The following is a 17,620-nucleotide window of genomic DNA, read 5'->3' on the forward strand; positions in this document are numbered from 1 at the left end:
CCCATACACACAAACTTTTCAATGATTTTGCCAAGAAAGTGCGCCCATGCTTTGAGCCCCATTTATTTTGTTATCTGACATGACAAAGTTGCTATATTTTTAAGGAGAAGCTCCTATAGTATAAAATGCAATAAAAATGAGAAATACTTGAATCTTCCTCCCTTTTTCCCTGTGTCATTATGTACATGGGATTCAAAGCTGTGGCTCCTTCCCTGAAATATGCAAAAGCCTCCAGGAAGGTATATTTGTTAGAAGTCAAAGCTTCTACTAAAACAGAAGAGATTTGGGTAGATTGTTTCCATTTTGCTAAGGAAAATGATGTGGATTTCAAAACTGAGCACCATGTTTTTATAGTCTCATGCTGACATGATGAACTTATGTTAAACAAAATGCACATATACCATGTCAGCATGTATATGTTTTATGTGAGTCTGTGTGTTCAACCTGGGAAAGTCTTCTTCTGTTATATTTGCCTTTGGCTTGAGATGTAGCTCAGGAAATTTCAACAGGTCATGGGGACAGTGGATGCCAAAGCTCTTCACAAGTCATGGGAACTAGAGAAATAAAGCAAATAAAAAATATATGCCTACATATGCTCATTCACACAACTGCTGTATAAGAAGCACCATTAGTTTTCTGGCTGGCAATCAATTTTCTAAAGTCATTGGCTTAAACTTTTCTCAACAATGGAAAGGTGCCATTCTTATTAAACCTCAAAGTATAAGATGCATATTTGTGAGCCAATTCAGCTCCACCTGGTTGCTAAGAGGGTAATAGGAAAGGGAATTAAAAAACAAAAACGAAAACAAAACAAACAAACAAAAAAAAACAAAGAGAGTAATATAAATGTTAGAGAGAAAGTGGAAGAAACTAAAGCCCAGACAATTAAAGAGTCTGATAGTTTATATACTGGCTTTATTTGCTTTTTAGTTTAGTGTTTGGTGTTTGGTAGTTTAATTTCTTAAGCTGGTTTACATGCTTTTTGGAAAAAGGACCATTAAAGGAAGAAAAGAAGAAAAAGAGGAAAGGATGGAGGATAGGAAGGAAAAATCATGAAAGAAGGAAAAAGATAAAACAAAGGAAAGAGAAATTTATAACCATAGCATATTATAAATTAGTTTAGTGCAACTAATATCCATTAAAGATGACAGCGTTATATCATCATGAGAGAAAACTTGAGCCACAATTTTTTCAATATGGAGATATATTTTGAATACAAATAAGTTCCAATGTCATGCTATGGAAATTACCTGTATATTTGATTATTGTGTTTTAATTAATTTTTATTCACTAGGTTTCAGAGGGGTTAATAGGTTCTTTTAATTTTAAAAATGGAGATATACACATGGAACTGGAGAAATGAAAACCATTTTATAACCTTTGATTATCTTGAGCTACCCAAAGATTTATACTTTGCACATTATTCTGAATGAGATTGGAAACACAGACACAGGGTTTTAGAACATAGAATGCTGAATATCAAGCATTCTGATAAAATGGAAATATTCGACGTACATTATTTTTTTAAGTTCATATACAACAGTAGCCCCATTATAACAACAAAGCCAGAACACAGGAGCAATAACCCTGCTTTGGACAGGAATTTGATGTTCAGGTCAGAGATGGAGGGATGCTGATATAACTTATAGCTGACTCCCCATGAAAGCGTTACAAAGTTAATAGATTTTATTGCATATAACTGCCTTTTTTCACACAAACAAAATATAGGAACAGAGTTTAGAGGTGAGGAATGTTAGTTCCCTTCGTCCTCAGGCTGATTGAATGGAGCCCTGACCTATTCCCGAGGGACTGAGTAATTTGCCCTAATGTGCACTTTTGTTCTTTGTCTTTTAATCTCTCCTTTCCAAATTTGAATTTGTCTCAATTGGGTTATGGAGAGGTTTGACAAGGTGAACAAGTATAATGTGCAACACCAGTAGGATTTGAATTGGTAAAGAGAAAATTCTAGAATAAAGTTCAATTATAGTTACTCTTATAGCCTATGTTTCATACCATTAAAAAATTGGACTAAATTAAAATTAACATGAATATTCATGATGATAAATGAAAAATATTCATAAAAATGCTGGAAACTGAGAACAGTCAAATCAATCCTACCTGACACTGGCATATGATCGAAGATACATATATGCTATATGTATATGCAAACATGTATGCACACAACAAATACATGTGATTTGACACTTAACTTCCTTGTTCCCTAAATAAGAAGTAATCAAGAACTGAACAAATGGTTGACAACTGTGACATATCTGATTCAATACAATACAGTTTGGGGGAAAATATGGTGTTTATTTGTACCATACTATATATCTATATCTATATCTATATCTATATCTATATATATATATATATATATCTATATATATGTATATCTATATATCTATATCTATATCTATATATATACATATATACATACATACAATGCCATATATATATATATATATATATATATATATATATAATTGTGTTTTGTTGAGGTGAGAATTACATTTTACTTGAAAATTTCTGTGTTCACTCTGTAAAAAAAGTGTCAGTATTTTGTAATAGAATGAAACGTTCACTGAAACAAGTGTTGTACTTAGTTGTGTAGACTTGTACTTTAAACAACCCTTTTTGGGGAAAGAGTCATTTTTGTTATATCTTCTGCTTCTGTCTATTGTCAATTCTCGATTATCTCCACTGATCAAAGTATAGTAGTAATGGGAAAAAAATCTAAATTGCTAGTTTTCAGTTTGGGTTTGTAATCCACTCCTGTGCTTCATTTAAACAAATGGGTATGTGTTCAGACAACTCACAGCAGTTCCAAAGAATTTTATCCAGACCTTCCAGAGGGTAAGCCATTAAGTATTTGGGCTTAACAGACTTTTTCTGATCTGGGGAGAGTAGGAAAATCCAGATCCAGGGAAGTAAAATTAAAACAAACTTCAGATTATAAATCTGAATGAAGGGGTAGTGGAGATACTCTGTACCGATAAGAAAATTAAACAGGTATTTATCATTTTCAGAATGGCAGTAGTTCTTTGCACTTAATCTGCTAGTATGACGGGTTGTTGCATAATTCAATCTTTCTCCCAACAACCTGCCCCCTAATCTGTTACGATGGTAAAACTATAGCCACTTAAATTCTGATTCTCGTGTTGTCTTCCTCCGTTACATCCGTGTCAATGTACATTGTCATTGATTTTTGCACAACCCAAACTATGCAAACCTTCAGAGAAAAATAACACTTAAGTATTTTTGCAGTGCAAATTCATTCTCCCAGTGTTATAAAAGTGACATTTAACAAACTCAAGGTATTAGTTTTGGAAGAAATTGGAAATAAGAATGTTTATAAGAAAAGTAAAAGATCTCCTTGGGTGTCAGGCATCATAGGAAGCTTTATGTCTGTAGCACCACAGCTCAAGCTGTCTCCCTGAATTCAAATAATCTTGCTCAAATGAAGAAGGTATACTGCTCTGCTATAAGAAGTAACTCTTCAGTTACATACTTAAAGATACTGCTTCTAAACTTATCAAGATTGTCAATTCCGTTCATTGAAAAAAAACATCAGTTATCCACTGATGAAATTAAACCAGTTGGTTATCTTACTGAATTGTTTTATGCATAGAAAAAGACTTTATAGTCTAATGCTCTCATCCTAAAATAAGAAAACAGACTCTATTGTGGCAAAACTAGTATGTGAACCAAGCAAGTAACTCTTTTGACCTTGACTGGAGACATGGATTGAACTAACTTGGATCTACTCAGTGGATTGATTTGATTGCATCACCTGAACTTGTGAGCTGAGCAGTTTCTATTTTAGTTTGAGGGCATCATTGCCTGTAAGAGTAGAAGGGGTTAGTGGCTTTAGGAAGAGTGTCTCTGCATCAGAAATGTCAATGCCAATACCTGTCATTGAATCAATGAACTTTCCTTCCTTTAGGTTTTAGAATTTTTTCAAGTTTCAAAAGCTTCGAATTAAAAGAAGGAAGGCAAATACTTTATTGGTTAGTAATTAATGCCTTAGATTTTAGTTAATATTCTGAGGATTATTTGGCATCAAATGAATAGTAATATTTTGTGAAAACTTGGAAATTAGACACATGGGAGATACCTAGATGAGGGACAATGATTGCATATATCTTTTGATATCTGTGAAACACAGGCAAACCTATTTAAGATATACTGGTTTGTACCATTTTCCCATGAGACAAGTTCTAATTTTGAGATATTGTCAATATGTGATAATTGTCTGAGTTCATTCTAAGATGTTCTTTATTAGTCTATAGTTTTAATAATTAATGTCTGTAGTAGTGTCTTAAGAACTACATCCCCCCTCATTTTTAAGTAGTTTTGGATATGTGAGAACAACCCAAATCTATCTGTTCCCTTCAGTTGAACCAAATAATTATGATAAGCCAGAGCATTGAGTGAATACCTTTATTTAGACACAGTATCTATAACTCATTTCCTCTTTTTTTGGTTTTCCTGTATACACTTCAGTTCGTCAGCTCTAGTCAAGAAATACATTATTTTGAACCAGTTACCTAAATCTATTGTTTTTTGTTGTTGTTGTTGTTGTTCCTACTCAGACATGCCTCAAAAGAAGATAAAATATGAATAAGTTGATATAAAATATATAAATAAGTAAAAAAGAGAATATGAATTTCAAAACCATATACGAACATTATCTGGGAATTTCATTATTGATTTTGCACAAAATTCCATGACCTCAGATGACTAAAATAAAGGAAATAAAAAGACCCCCCTAGTAAAACTGAGAGGAGTAATGTTTTTCTAGGAAAAGATCAGTGTTTCCATTATCCGTTGCTAATTTCTAACGATGAAATAACAATCAGAGTTCAAAGAGATATATTTATTGCTCGTTCTCATAAGGATATTTTAATTTGTTGAATTTGATGTTTCCATTGCGTTTCAACAATGTAAAAGGCATGGTGCTAAATATTGGTTGGGTGACAGAATTCAAAGTTCTTTATCTCTAATAGCAAATAGTTTTTGTGAAAAGGATAAATTTTTCCATCCATTGTGCTTTTGTTAGATTGTGGAGTCTATTGTTTTCATTTTTTCCCCATTTAGTTTCTCATCTTACTGTTTAGCATTCTCAGCTGGAATAGCAGGGTGTCTGTTGAATTACCTCTGTATTCACTGGTTTTCTTGGTTTACTCTATTCTAGAAATAAAACTATGTTTAACTTTCCATTGTTTACATTCTGTCCCTACAGATTATGTCAAATGCTTTCTCCAGCTTAATTTAAATGATTTATAAAATATGTCTGATCACAACTCTTAGATGAGAAATATGCTCCGTGTTATGGCCCATGTATCTTACAAATAGGAAAGACTTCTGGATGGGCAATGTGAAGAGTTTTTAGCTCAGATTTCTTTTACTGCTTCACAATACATTGTCTTACTCTATCTTGAACAGTCATTTTCCTTCTGGGCAATAAATATATTTCAAAAATTTCATCCTAATCCTATTTTCTTGAAGGCAAACTTAATTTAGACTTTAATCTTTTCTTTCATCATCAATACTGTATCTTATTTTATTGCTTTTCTCTGAATACTTTCATCTGTACAGATGCCTTGCTGATAATGAACTTGACTGGAAGTCTGGCTAGATGTTCTGTCAAATCTCTAGAATCTGTCTCTTGACCTCTTTTATATGTTTTCCTTTGCAAATCTACTTTGCAACTGAAAGAGAATATCCTGGAGAAGTTCCAGGATATCAGAGACGTTCCAGGATATCAGATGCTTAGAAGTCAGCATTATCTTCTAAGGACCATGTACTCCTTTAAGCCCAAGGTTCTATATGTGAGACACTCTCTTAAGACAAACTCAAACATGATCTCTTTATCTGGAAACTCCCAATTCAAATATGTTGCTATCAAAATTAATCGTATTCTCTCTTACTGTAATATTTCTCTTTAATAATAACATTTTGGTCACACTGCATGCCAACTGCCTGATCATGTCTCCCATGATAAATTACTGGGTAAATACATCTGTGGATTACTCTTTTGGAGTGTACAAATTATTCCACCTGACTTTTCTTAATCCTTTGCACTAAGAAGTTGAATTAAAACATTTTTGTTTCAACAAACAAACAAAAAGTTGAAACCAACCCTACATCACTCTGGTCCAAGCAGAATTATAACCAAGACTTCAATAATAAGGTCTCTTGACTGAAATCTTGTAATCACTTCATGTCTTGCCTTGAAGGGCTAACTCATCCATTTATGTGATATCATAGGAAGTATGCATCAAATCCATAATTGTAATAAGACTTAGTTTTCATAAAAAATGTCAAGAGGCTAGATCCTAAGAAGAGTTGGAAATTATTTGATCCAGGCATTGCATTCTGTGTCAAAGAAAATTTTGTTATTTTAACTAATATCATAACTAAAGACATTATTGCAATCAATCATACTAAATTCACCTAAAAAGTCAGCACAGTTCACCACTCTGCATCCATTTGATGCAGCCTAGTTTTGCATTGGGTTCCTGAAGACATGCTCCATTTCCAGATAAACAATAGATAATTAATTAAAAAAACCAATAGATTATAATCTAAGTCCAGTTTGTCTTATTTCAATATTTAAAAAGTGTTTAACTCAATTTTATTCTAATATCTTAATGCTGGCAAAAGTGTACATCCTTTGGTAGTAAAAATTTTAAAGTGCTTATTGGAAGAATGGACAGCGGCATCATTAATCTTAAATAGTGACTTCTGTATTTTATATGAAAGGTGAGATGACACAGATAAGTTTCTAATACATAATAATCATTTTTGAAACTGATTGATAAAAGAATTGGTAAAATAATAACACTTTCCCTACAGTGAAAAATCAGGAGATGGCTAATTTCTAAAGCCAAACAGGATTGTTATAAAACATAAAAAAGCAAGGATAAGCCAACTAGTCAATGATCTAATATGTAAAAATTGGAAGAAAATAGCTTTATAGGACCATTGATTGTGAAATTTCACACAATAAAAGCTGTTAAATATAGAATTTGAATTTAGACTTAGAATTATTGAACATAAAAAGAGAATAATTCAGCAAGAAAAACATACACAAAGTATTATTGCTTCTTCTAGTAAGTACTAAAAAACCCAAATATAGGAAAATTTTCAATTTCATTCTTGCTTCTCATATGCCAATATTTTTCTTTTTTATTGTCTTTAATTCTCTAAAGACATTCTTTAAATGCCTTTAACGTTTATTTTGAAGTAAAAGATGGGAGTAATGTTGCCAGATTCATAATCAGTTTGAATTTACTAGCTTCTGTGTTTCAAAATGCTCCTTAATCTACCAATTTTGTATAGTTTATAATTGTGATTATTTAATACACTTAGATATTTAGTGAGCTAAGACAGGACTAGAGATAGAACTGTATTTGCTTAAAATGCCAGAAAAAAAATCCAAATTAGGAATTTTGTTTATCTGCGTACAGAAACAGGCTCTGGGCTTTACCCATTTATGATGCTGTGAATTGTAAGCTATTATTTTGAAACTTTACTGAAATATTTTCTGTGGAAAAAGGTTCACTTTTCGTATATTCCACTGGGCAAATAAAGATCTGGCTTCCATGTGGATGGTTTTAGGACCTGCTTGCTCTTCCTTTTGTTTTGTCATAGTACTCACTTGACAACTTTGACCAGTTCAGTTTTTAAAGCTCTAAATCTACATTTGAAAAGAAAAAAGACCTAGTGCTCTCCATATTTTTCTCCCATCTTGCCTGATTTCAAAAAAAAAAAAAGTTTGGAATCAGGCTTTAAACAAAGTTATAACACTATGACTATAACAGACCTGCATGTGACAAAAATGTTTTGTCACTGAACATTACTGGGTCACCTAAACTTGGCCTTTAAAAGTAGCAGGGTAGTGGACCTTGTGATTGTAGCAATATTGCCATTTGATTTTTCTCCAGGTTTGAAGGTCGGATCTAATTATCCCCTTTAGGTGTATGCTATATTTGGTACACATAGAAAAACTTAGTCAAGATTGTCAGTAATATTTTATATCAAAAATAACATTATAAGAGGTAGAAATTCCAACGGTAGAACTAGGCATTGGTTATTGGCTTATATTTTAAATTGTGCCTATCACACAACTCACGCTTGAGTACAAAAAGGAACAGTAAAAAAGAATTGCCATTCTAGCAACAATGAGTGTGTTAATTCCTCAGTGAACCCAATGGAAGAGGTAAGTATCCCTTTAGCACCATGTACTGGTTAAGTGTGCTGAGGCCGAGAGCTTGCTGAAGGTCACACAGCAGGGCAATGGAACTTCCTAGAAAGACATCTGACATTCCCCATGTACCGTTCCAGGCGTTAAGAGCTTCAGCCCTTGCTTTCTCTCTTGGTGATCTTCAATGCTTTAAATAGGGGATTCATCCCCTTTGAACCCCACTACAATTGTCCCTTACAATGCCTGACAAGGCGGGATGCTGCTTCATCCTCCTTCTCCCAGACGGTCCATTTATCTGTTCAAGAGAGCCAATGAGGAATCCAAATGGCTGGACTGCTTAATATTATGGAGGCCCACCCATATCTCTTTCAGTACATAATTCCTTCATAGGCCTCTTTCTCCCTATTACCCACTCCCTCTTCCACCTCCCTAATCCCTTCCCAATAGGGTACGTTTTTTTTTTTTTTTTCTCTTGCTCTCTCTCTCACTCTCTCTTTTCTGTATCTCTCGGAAATCAGACAGGAGTTCAGAGCACTTTCACTACCTTTTATGAGGTAGATTGTGATGTCATAGATGGGGGCAGGGCTAGTCAACTTTCTACCCACCTCCCAACCTGTGCTGAGGGAGCTCCGATCGGGTGTGGAAGCAGTGATTCTTCCATGGTGAGTAACTTTGCTTTCTGATCTAACCTGTCTCATTGTAAACATTAATTTTGAAAGCAGGGGGATGGGGTTTCAAGGAATTAAAGATGTGACCAATCAAGCCCTCTTTACTTACTATTAACCAACTTTGGGCAAAGGATCTACTTATTTATTCTTTATTTAAGTCAAGAATTCCACAACACAGATGTACTCTTCAAGCATGATCTAAACTTGAGAAGTTGAAAATGGTATTTTCATTCCTTTATTTCTCATTCTTTCTTCCCATTGGGACTGAAAGTCATTGCATATGTGGAATGAATCCATTCTGTAGTCTTTTACTGAGCTTTCTATAAAGGAAGTCTAGGAACGTATTCTTCTTCATTTGAAAGATTTCAGGATCACAGAATATCCTTTATCAATGTTTAGCCAGAGAATCAGTCTGCTCTTCTAAAATTGTAGAATAAAACTGTGAAGAAACTGATACATAAGAATTATCAACAAACTTGGTTCTGATATAAACAAATGAAAACTTTCAAATGCAAAAACTAAAATATTTATTTAAAAAAAAGAGTCACCACCCTTGCAAGATTAGGGTGCATCCATTTCAATGTGTCTCAACCAAATTTGCTACCTTTTTGTTGCATGTCATAACAATGATGCTGTTTTATAGGATTTCCTGGTAAAGAGCTGTAAAAAACCACTGTTCTTTGTTTCATTTGGGTTTCTATTATTACTGATTAATTCTTTTATATGCCATAGTATTTAGAAGGAAAAGATCAACTGGAGTGAGTGTGTTCCTTCATTTTCCTCATTCTCTCCTGGGTATCTATTAAAATGGTTAAAATGTCAACTTTTATACTAGAGGACAAAGAAGGTTCATGGAGATGGTTACATCTTTAAGGGATGTCAAAGCATCAGGGTGGGTGTTTTTAAAAAGGTTTGACCATCAGAATGTGAGGCCCATTACTTTTCATGGGGTGGGATTAAAAGTATTCTAGTTTGAATCATAGGTATTATGAAATGTGTTAAGCGGGTATCATTCATTTTTTCAAATCCCTAGTTAACTAGGTATGTATGGATATTGGTATTGGAGAATTGGGGTAGTTTAAAAGGAGGAGTCCTTTTTATCCCCAATGTTCAAATGTTTTAATGGCCTTTAGATTATGCACATGGAGCATACATTAGATTACATTATCTATTAACATTCAGAAAGAGAAATGCTACTTGTATCTCAGTCTGTATACTCCACACCAAATTTCTACTCAAGAGGATTGTATTAAATTGTTTATGTTTTACCTCATTGCTAGATCTTAAGCTCAGTGAAGGGACCAAACCTCATACAGTCAATGCTGTTTAGATTTGCCCCAAAATTTAAAATTATTGGACACCATAAGGAGGAGTCCTTTCTCATCAGTAGCTCTTCTGTTACATGCAGAGCCTCTATCCTTCCCTCACAACGGCTCTCCCCCTTTTCATTACCTGGGGTGGAGTGGTATCATGACTGCTGAAGTTATTTTCCCACCTAAGCTTTCTAACCTAAAGAAGCAACTGTAACAGTAGAGATTTCAGGCACAATAAGGAGAAATAGAGTCATAACTGGCCCATAGGAAGATTTAGGTGATAATTACCTGCAGTCAACTTAATATTGCAATGTGGGTAACAATGCCAATGTCTCATATGTTGGGTGATCCTTCTCCAATCTCTGGCCTACCTTCCATTAAAAGTGCTAGACCCTGGAAACCCAGGTAGAAGTTAACCTTCAGTGCCAGAAAAATCCGATATCTAATCATAGCTCAAGTTTTTAATGTCTTTTGTCAACCCCTCATACAGCTGCCAGGTAAGAAATGCTCATATTTTACAAACCCTTGGAATACAATCATCTTTAAACTTCGTGAGTTAAGAATGGTTGTGTTGTGCGCTTGTGCAAATTCAGAGAATCTATCATGGAATGCATTGTGCATGCACTTGTATACCCTCATGTGCATGTTTCATTTATAGTGGTGTTCAGTGTTTTTATATCCATTTTGTATGTATTTGAATTATAATTTAAAATACATACATATATTGTGTTCCAAACAAAAGAGTGAGATAAAACACAAGTTGCTTAATCTGGGGTCTGAACACTGGTGCACTAGTCCTATTTCTGTCAGTGGCTAATTAGGTAACTCAAAGTAAATTACTTAGATCTCTTGGGTCTCAGTTTTCTCATCTCTAAAATGATGATAGATGATTTAAAAGATATATTCTAAAGTAATCCTGCTCTAAAATTCTATCATAAAATAATATATTTTTGAAGAACCAGTTTATGGGAGAAAAAGATTGTATAGTTGATGAGACCTAATTTTTGCAGATGACATAGTTAGTTTTTCAAAGTAGATAGAAAATTTCAGTCCAATCTAATCTTAAAACATACTCTATATCTGATGTAGTATTATTTGGTTAATGATGTTAGTGGGTCCTGTTCTTTTAAGCTTACAATATCAAGCCCATGATGATTAGCTGTGTGTTGATTTGGAAGACTGATTTGTTTTTTAACTCCATAATTTTATGTTATTCTGATTATTTGAGGTAAAGAAAATATCCTCATCAACTAAGTAATAGAGGGATCTAGGCCTCATTGGGACTCTTAAATTCAAAATTACTTATGCAGTATTGCAGGAATTTCCTTGTGCTATTGGGAAGAGTTCATGAGTAGGGAATTGGTGGTTACTGAGCTATGTGCTATGAAGGATAAAAGACATGTAAGCCCTGGCTCCTACTCTTGAGGAATGTGCAACCTTTTTGGGAGTCTGGACAGATGTCAAGTGACAACTCAAAAGTGAAGACAGTAAGTGTCAGAGTGGTCTGGGGTAGACTGGATTGTACTGAGAAGGTTTTGTGAGAAGCTGAGGCCTTCAGCTAACTTTGAACAGCATGGTTTAGATTTGTGTTGTTTGTGTGTACATAATGAGGGCAGGTCAGGAAGCCCACAGAATTGTAAATGTTGCAGAGGCTATCGTGTTTAGAAATGCCACATATCAAAATCAAAAGTCTTTGCTAAGAGTTTAGTCCCATAACTTCCCAGAGCCCCTCTACCCTTAATTATATGGTGACTTTATAATATATGAAGAGGAGGTGACAAGTGACTGACTTGCAATGATTATTAAAATATAATCAGGCAGCTATTTTCTTAGTTACACAAGAGGTCACATGATCACTCACAGCCACAACTGAGGAAAAGAAATAAATAAAAGGAAGGAATTATGGACAGAAGGAGGCTCTAGCTCTGGGACATTGTGGTTTTCTGAAAAAGGTTGAAATAGATTATCATTTGGACAATCAAAGGGATTATCACTGACAGGTTTAGAATCATTGGATGGTCATGGAAATACCCATAAGTTAATGAGAATCCATGTAACCAGGGTGATTTTCCAAAGCAACTGGAAGTTTCTTGCACTGACTAGGAATCATGTCAGACTCTGCTCTCAAAGAGACAATGATTATTCAAGTCTCTTTCCCTAATACACTTGGAAAGAGGTTATAGATTTGGGCATGACTTACCCACTTTGACAAAGCACACTTAGGTTTGAAAGCCTCTCTGTTGCTGTAGATTCATAGGTGATTTTCAGTGTATATTTTGTATCACTTAGAGGGCACTGTTTTTGTATTTCTTGCCATCCAAGTTCCTTCCAAGTTACTACTTTGGCCTTTCTAACAGACAGAAATTCTGTGAGCAGACCTGCTTTATTACCTATCCCAGATTCTAAGGACTTGGTTTACATCATCCAGTGAATGTTTTGTAATTTTCTATCATAACATAAAAATTAATTTCTAGAATATATTATCTCAGGAAATCACTTTCAAAAGATAAATTGTTTATAAGGGAATAACGAAGTAGTATGATCAAGGTCAGTTTTACAAAGCAAGGAATGTTCTCTTAGAACTAATTTTCCCCAAAATGTTGAAGTAGAACTTCCATAAATTTTTGTGGAACAATCTAGCCTATTAAAGGAAGTTAAAGATATTACAATTAGGTTTGTCCCAAGAGAACAACAACAAGGATGACAACTCTTCTCCTCCTCCCCTGAAATGTCGCTAGGAGTAATTTTAGAAATAGAAGTTCAGTTGGATTTATAATTCAACAAATATTTATTGAGTAAATAACATGTGATATTCACTGTCTTATGTATGGACATGGAAGTAGCAATGGAAAACAGACACATAATCAGTAACTGTGATAGATTATATTATAATGATCACTCTCACAGAAATATATACAAAGTGATATGGACATTCCTGTAGAGAAGGGGAAGGGGAAGCTTCATAAATGGGACAATATCTTTGAGTCTTCACAGATAAATGGATAGGAGTTTAAAGTAGAGGAGGAGAGAAATGATTATCCCAGAAGAGGTTCAGAATGTCCATAATATTGAGGTATAGGTGTATTCTATGCTGACCAGACCTGAAAATATCAGAGATGGGTGGAAAGATGGAGAAGAATCAAAGGTGAAATAAGAAAGGTAGGTGGGCACTGGATATGAAAGAAAATTTTATGACCTATTCTCGTTTTAGTGAGTGTCTCTCAAAATGGTCAGAGGATCATCTGCGTGCCAAATGCAGAAAGAGGTTGGAGGAGACTGTTAAAATGCAGAATCCTGGACCAGGCTGTAGACCCCTTGAATCAGGACTATAGGGATTATATAGGTTCTTGGAAACTGTACTTAACCCCACCTTCAACATGCCAGGTGATCCATTTTCACACCAAAGCTTCAGAATCTCTATAAGGCAACAGAGTTGACTCATGGTTTCTATGTTCTTGGAAGAAGAATAAAAAAAAACAGAATTAAAATATTAAGAATAAAATATTTTGGAAAATAGGCTAAAGGTAAGATAAGAATGTTCCTTAGAAAGTTGGTTTAAATTTCTGTTAGACATAAAAAAAAGAAAAAAAACTTTCTAAGAATGGTGAGTTTTAAGTATAAAGAATTACTAAGTGATGCTATTAAATATAGCTTGAAGAAAAGACATGCAACTATAAACATTTAAGGGACCATCTAGTTCTTTCATCATCATGATCTAATGCAAGACATTAATCAAGTTCAGAGCTAAGTTGTTCTATAGCTCCCAACTCGTGTCAAGAGAAGGGATAGAGACAACAGTGCAGAGCAATATTTATTTCTGCTTGGTATTCTTTGGTAGAGCTATTTGACTGCTTTTTAATATTAATTAGGTGAACTCATTAAAAAATATTTATATATGTATATATTCCCATCGTGATGAGAAAAATCAAGCTTTCAAGCCAATGTAGGGTCTATGGTCTATGTTGAAAAATATTAATATCATAACTATATATTTCAATAAGCAATCTTTTAGAAGTGCTCATTTTTTTCTATATTTTTTTCTTCATGTACAACAGCCATTATCCTACAACCACCAGTCTATGTAGAGAGTTATACAAATGTTCAAAGAAGAGGGAGGCACTAGAGAGGTATTTTACATTTGATGAAGACATGAGAATGAACCCTGGTCTGGAAGAAGGTGGCCTTATTATCACAGCAAGGAGGGTCAGTTCTGGATTTAACCCTCTAATTGCTTTGCATAAAGTTCACCTCTTCCAGATTGCCAGAATCTTCTCTATTTTTTTTTAATTTGACAATTTCATTGTTTATAAGTTGAGAAATTATAGAGAATCTTGCTTTTTCTTCATATATATATCTCTCTGCAGGTAATAACAATAAGTGCTTTGGTAGAGCTGGTGATACTGTCACATTCTAGAAGCAGTTAATTGGTAGGATGCCAGTGCCTGCCATTAGTTGAGCAAATTAGTTTCAGCATGTTGATTTAAAAGAAAAAAATAATATTTTAATTCTTACATTTTTTTTTAACCAATCACATGTAGCTCTGTCATTGGGCCTTTATTACACCAACCCAGCCAAACATAACCTTGGGTGGTTCTTAGAAATCTGCCATGGAAAATTATTTACCTTAAGGCCTAGCATTTTACCTGAATAAAAACCAAGCCAGAGAACAGTGGTAGCCACATTGTTTTGATGTCAGAGATCTGAAAAATAAGTTACAGAATACCATGTTCTCCCAAGTATGATAAGAAGCCATTGGAGTGATCTGACCCTGTGGCTGACAGGGACTTGGTGCTCCAGACTAGTGTCAGCCCTAAGCCTCTGAGATGGGAGAGCCAAGTTCAGGACACTGGACTATAGAAACCTCCCAGCCCCACATAATATCAATTGGTAAGAGCTCTCCCAGAGAGCTCCATCTCAATGCTAAGACCCAGGTGAACCCAAGGGCCAGCAAGCTCCAGTGCTGAATGCCCCATGCCAAACAATTAGCAAGATAGGAGCACAACCCCATACATTAACAAAGAGACTGCCTAAAATCATAATAAGTTCACAGACACTCCAAAACACACCACCAGATGCAGTCCTGACCACCAGAAAGACAAGCTCCAGCCCCACCCACCAGAACACAGGCACCTGTCCCCTCCACCAGGAAGTCTACACAAGCCATTGAACCAACCTCACCCACTGGGGGTAGACAGCAAAAACAACAGGAACTACGAATACACAGCAGATGTAGGAGCAAGGTAAAAACCCACCAGATTAAAAAAAAAAAAAAAAAAAAAAGAAGAGGAAATAGGCAGTATACCTGAAAAAGAATTCAGAGTAATAATAGTAAAGGGGATCCAAAATCTTGGAAATAGAATAGAGAAAATACAAGAAACGTTTAACAAGGACTTAAAAGAATTAAAGAGCAAACAACAAATGATTAACAACACAATAAATGAATTTAAAAATTATATAGAAGGAATCAATAGCAGAACTATGGAGACAGAAGACCGGATATGTGACCTGGAAGATAAAATAGTGGAAATAATTACTGCAGAGCAGAATTAAAAAAAAAAAGTATGAAAAGAATTAAGGACAGTCTCAGAGACCTCTGGGACAACATTAAACACACCAACATTTGAATTATGGGGGTCCCAGAAGAAGAAAAGAAAAATAAAGGGTCTGAGAAATATTTGAAGAGATTATAGTTGAAAACTTCCCTGACATGGGAAAGGAAATAGTCAATCAAGTGCAGGAAGAGCAGAGAGTCCCATACAGGATAAATCCAAAGAGAAACATGACGAGACACATATTAACCAAACTATCAAAAATTAAATACAAAGAAAAAATATTAAAAGTAGCAAAGAAAAAGCAACAAATAACATAAAAGAGAATCCCTATAAGGTTAAGAGCTGACCTTTCAGCAGAAACTCTGCAAGCCAGAAGGGAGTGGCACAACATCTTTAAAGTGATGAAAGGGAAAAATGTACAATCAATATGACTCTACCCAGCAAGGATCTCATTCGGATTTGGCAGATAAATTAAAACCTCTACAGATGAGGAAAAGCTAAGAGAATTCAGCACCACCAAACCAGCTTTACAACAAATGCTAAAGGAATATCTTTTAGGCAGGTAACATGAGAGAAGGAAAAGATCTACAAAAACAAACCAAACCAACTAAGAAAATGGTAACAGGAAAATACATATTGATAATAACCTTAAATGTAAATGGATTAAATGCTCCAACCAAAAGACATAAACTGGTGGAATGAATTAAACAAGACCCATATATATGTTGTCTAAAAGAGACCCACTTCAGATCTAGGGACAGATACAGACTGAAAGTGAGGGGATGGAACAAGATATTGCAAGCAAATGGAAATCCAAAGAAAGCTGGAGTAACAATTCTCATATCAGAAAAAATAGACTTTAAAATAAAGACTATTACAAGAGAAAAAGAAGGACACTGCATAATGATCAAGTGATCAATCCAAGAGGAAGATATAACAGTTATAAATATTTATGCACCCAACATAGGAGTACTTCAATACATAAGGCAAATGCTAACAGCCATAAAAGAGGAAATTGATGGTAGCACAATAATAGTAGGGGACTTTAACACCACACTTTCACCAATGGACAGATCATCCAAAATGAAAATAAATAAGGAAACACAAGCTTTAAATGACACATTGAACAAGACGGACTTAATTGATATTTATAGGACATTCCATCCAAAAACAACAGAAAACACTTTATTCTCAAGTGCTCATGGAACATTCTCCAGGATAGATCATATCTTGGGTCACAAATCAAGTGTTGGTAAATTTAAGAAAATTGAAATCATATCAAGTATATTTTCTGACCACAACGTTATTAGACTAGATATCAATTACAGGAAAAAAATTAAAAAAATACAAACACATGGAGGCTAAACAATACGATGCTAAATAATGAAGAGATCACTGAAAAAACAAAGAGGAAATGAAAACACGATGACCCAAAACCTATGGGATGCAACAAAAGCAGTTCTAAGAGGGAAGTATATAGCAATACAACCCTACCTCAATAAACAAGAAAAATCTGAAAGGAACAACATAAACTTACACCAAAATAAATTAGAGAAAGAAGAACAAAAATCCCCAAAGTTAGCAGAAGAAAAGAAATCATAAAGATCAGATCAGAAGTAAATGAAAAAGAAATGAAGGAAACGATAGCAAAGATCAATAAAACTAAAAGCTGGTTCTTTGAGAAGATAAACAAAATTGATAAACCATTAGCCAGACTCATCAAGAAAAGAAAGGAGAAGACTCAAATCAACAGAATTAGTAATGAAAAAGGAGAAGTAACAACTGACACTGCAGAAATACAAAAGATCATGAGAGATTACTACAAGCAACTCTATGCCAATAAAATGGACAACCTGGAAGAAATGGACACACTCT

General features: G+C 34.4%; 1 protein-coding gene across 4 annotated transcripts in view; it reads left to right on the forward strand.

The window, feature by feature from the left end:
* CTNNA2 (catenin alpha 2) overlaps positions 1-17,620 on the forward strand; it is a gene marked incomplete at its 5' end in the record, with an annotated part of 1,039,969 nt that overhangs the window by 998,679 nt on the left and 23,670 nt on the right. Inside the window, one exon of one of the 4 annotated variants that reach the window (XM_082642275.1) lies at positions 8,731-8,874. The exons of the other annotated variants lie outside the window; for them this stretch is intronic. Coding sequence (XP_082498401.1) covers positions 8,731-8,874 — 144 coding nt within the window. The remainder of the gene's footprint in view (positions 1-8,730; positions 8,875-17,620) is intronic. 4 annotated transcript variants of the gene reach the window in all.

Source organism: Mesoplodon mirus, assembly GCF_964341445.2.
Source record: "Mesoplodon mirus genome assembly, chromosome: 14".
Taxonomy (NCBI): Eukaryota; Metazoa; Chordata; class Mammalia; order Artiodactyla; family Ziphiidae; genus Mesoplodon; species Mesoplodon mirus.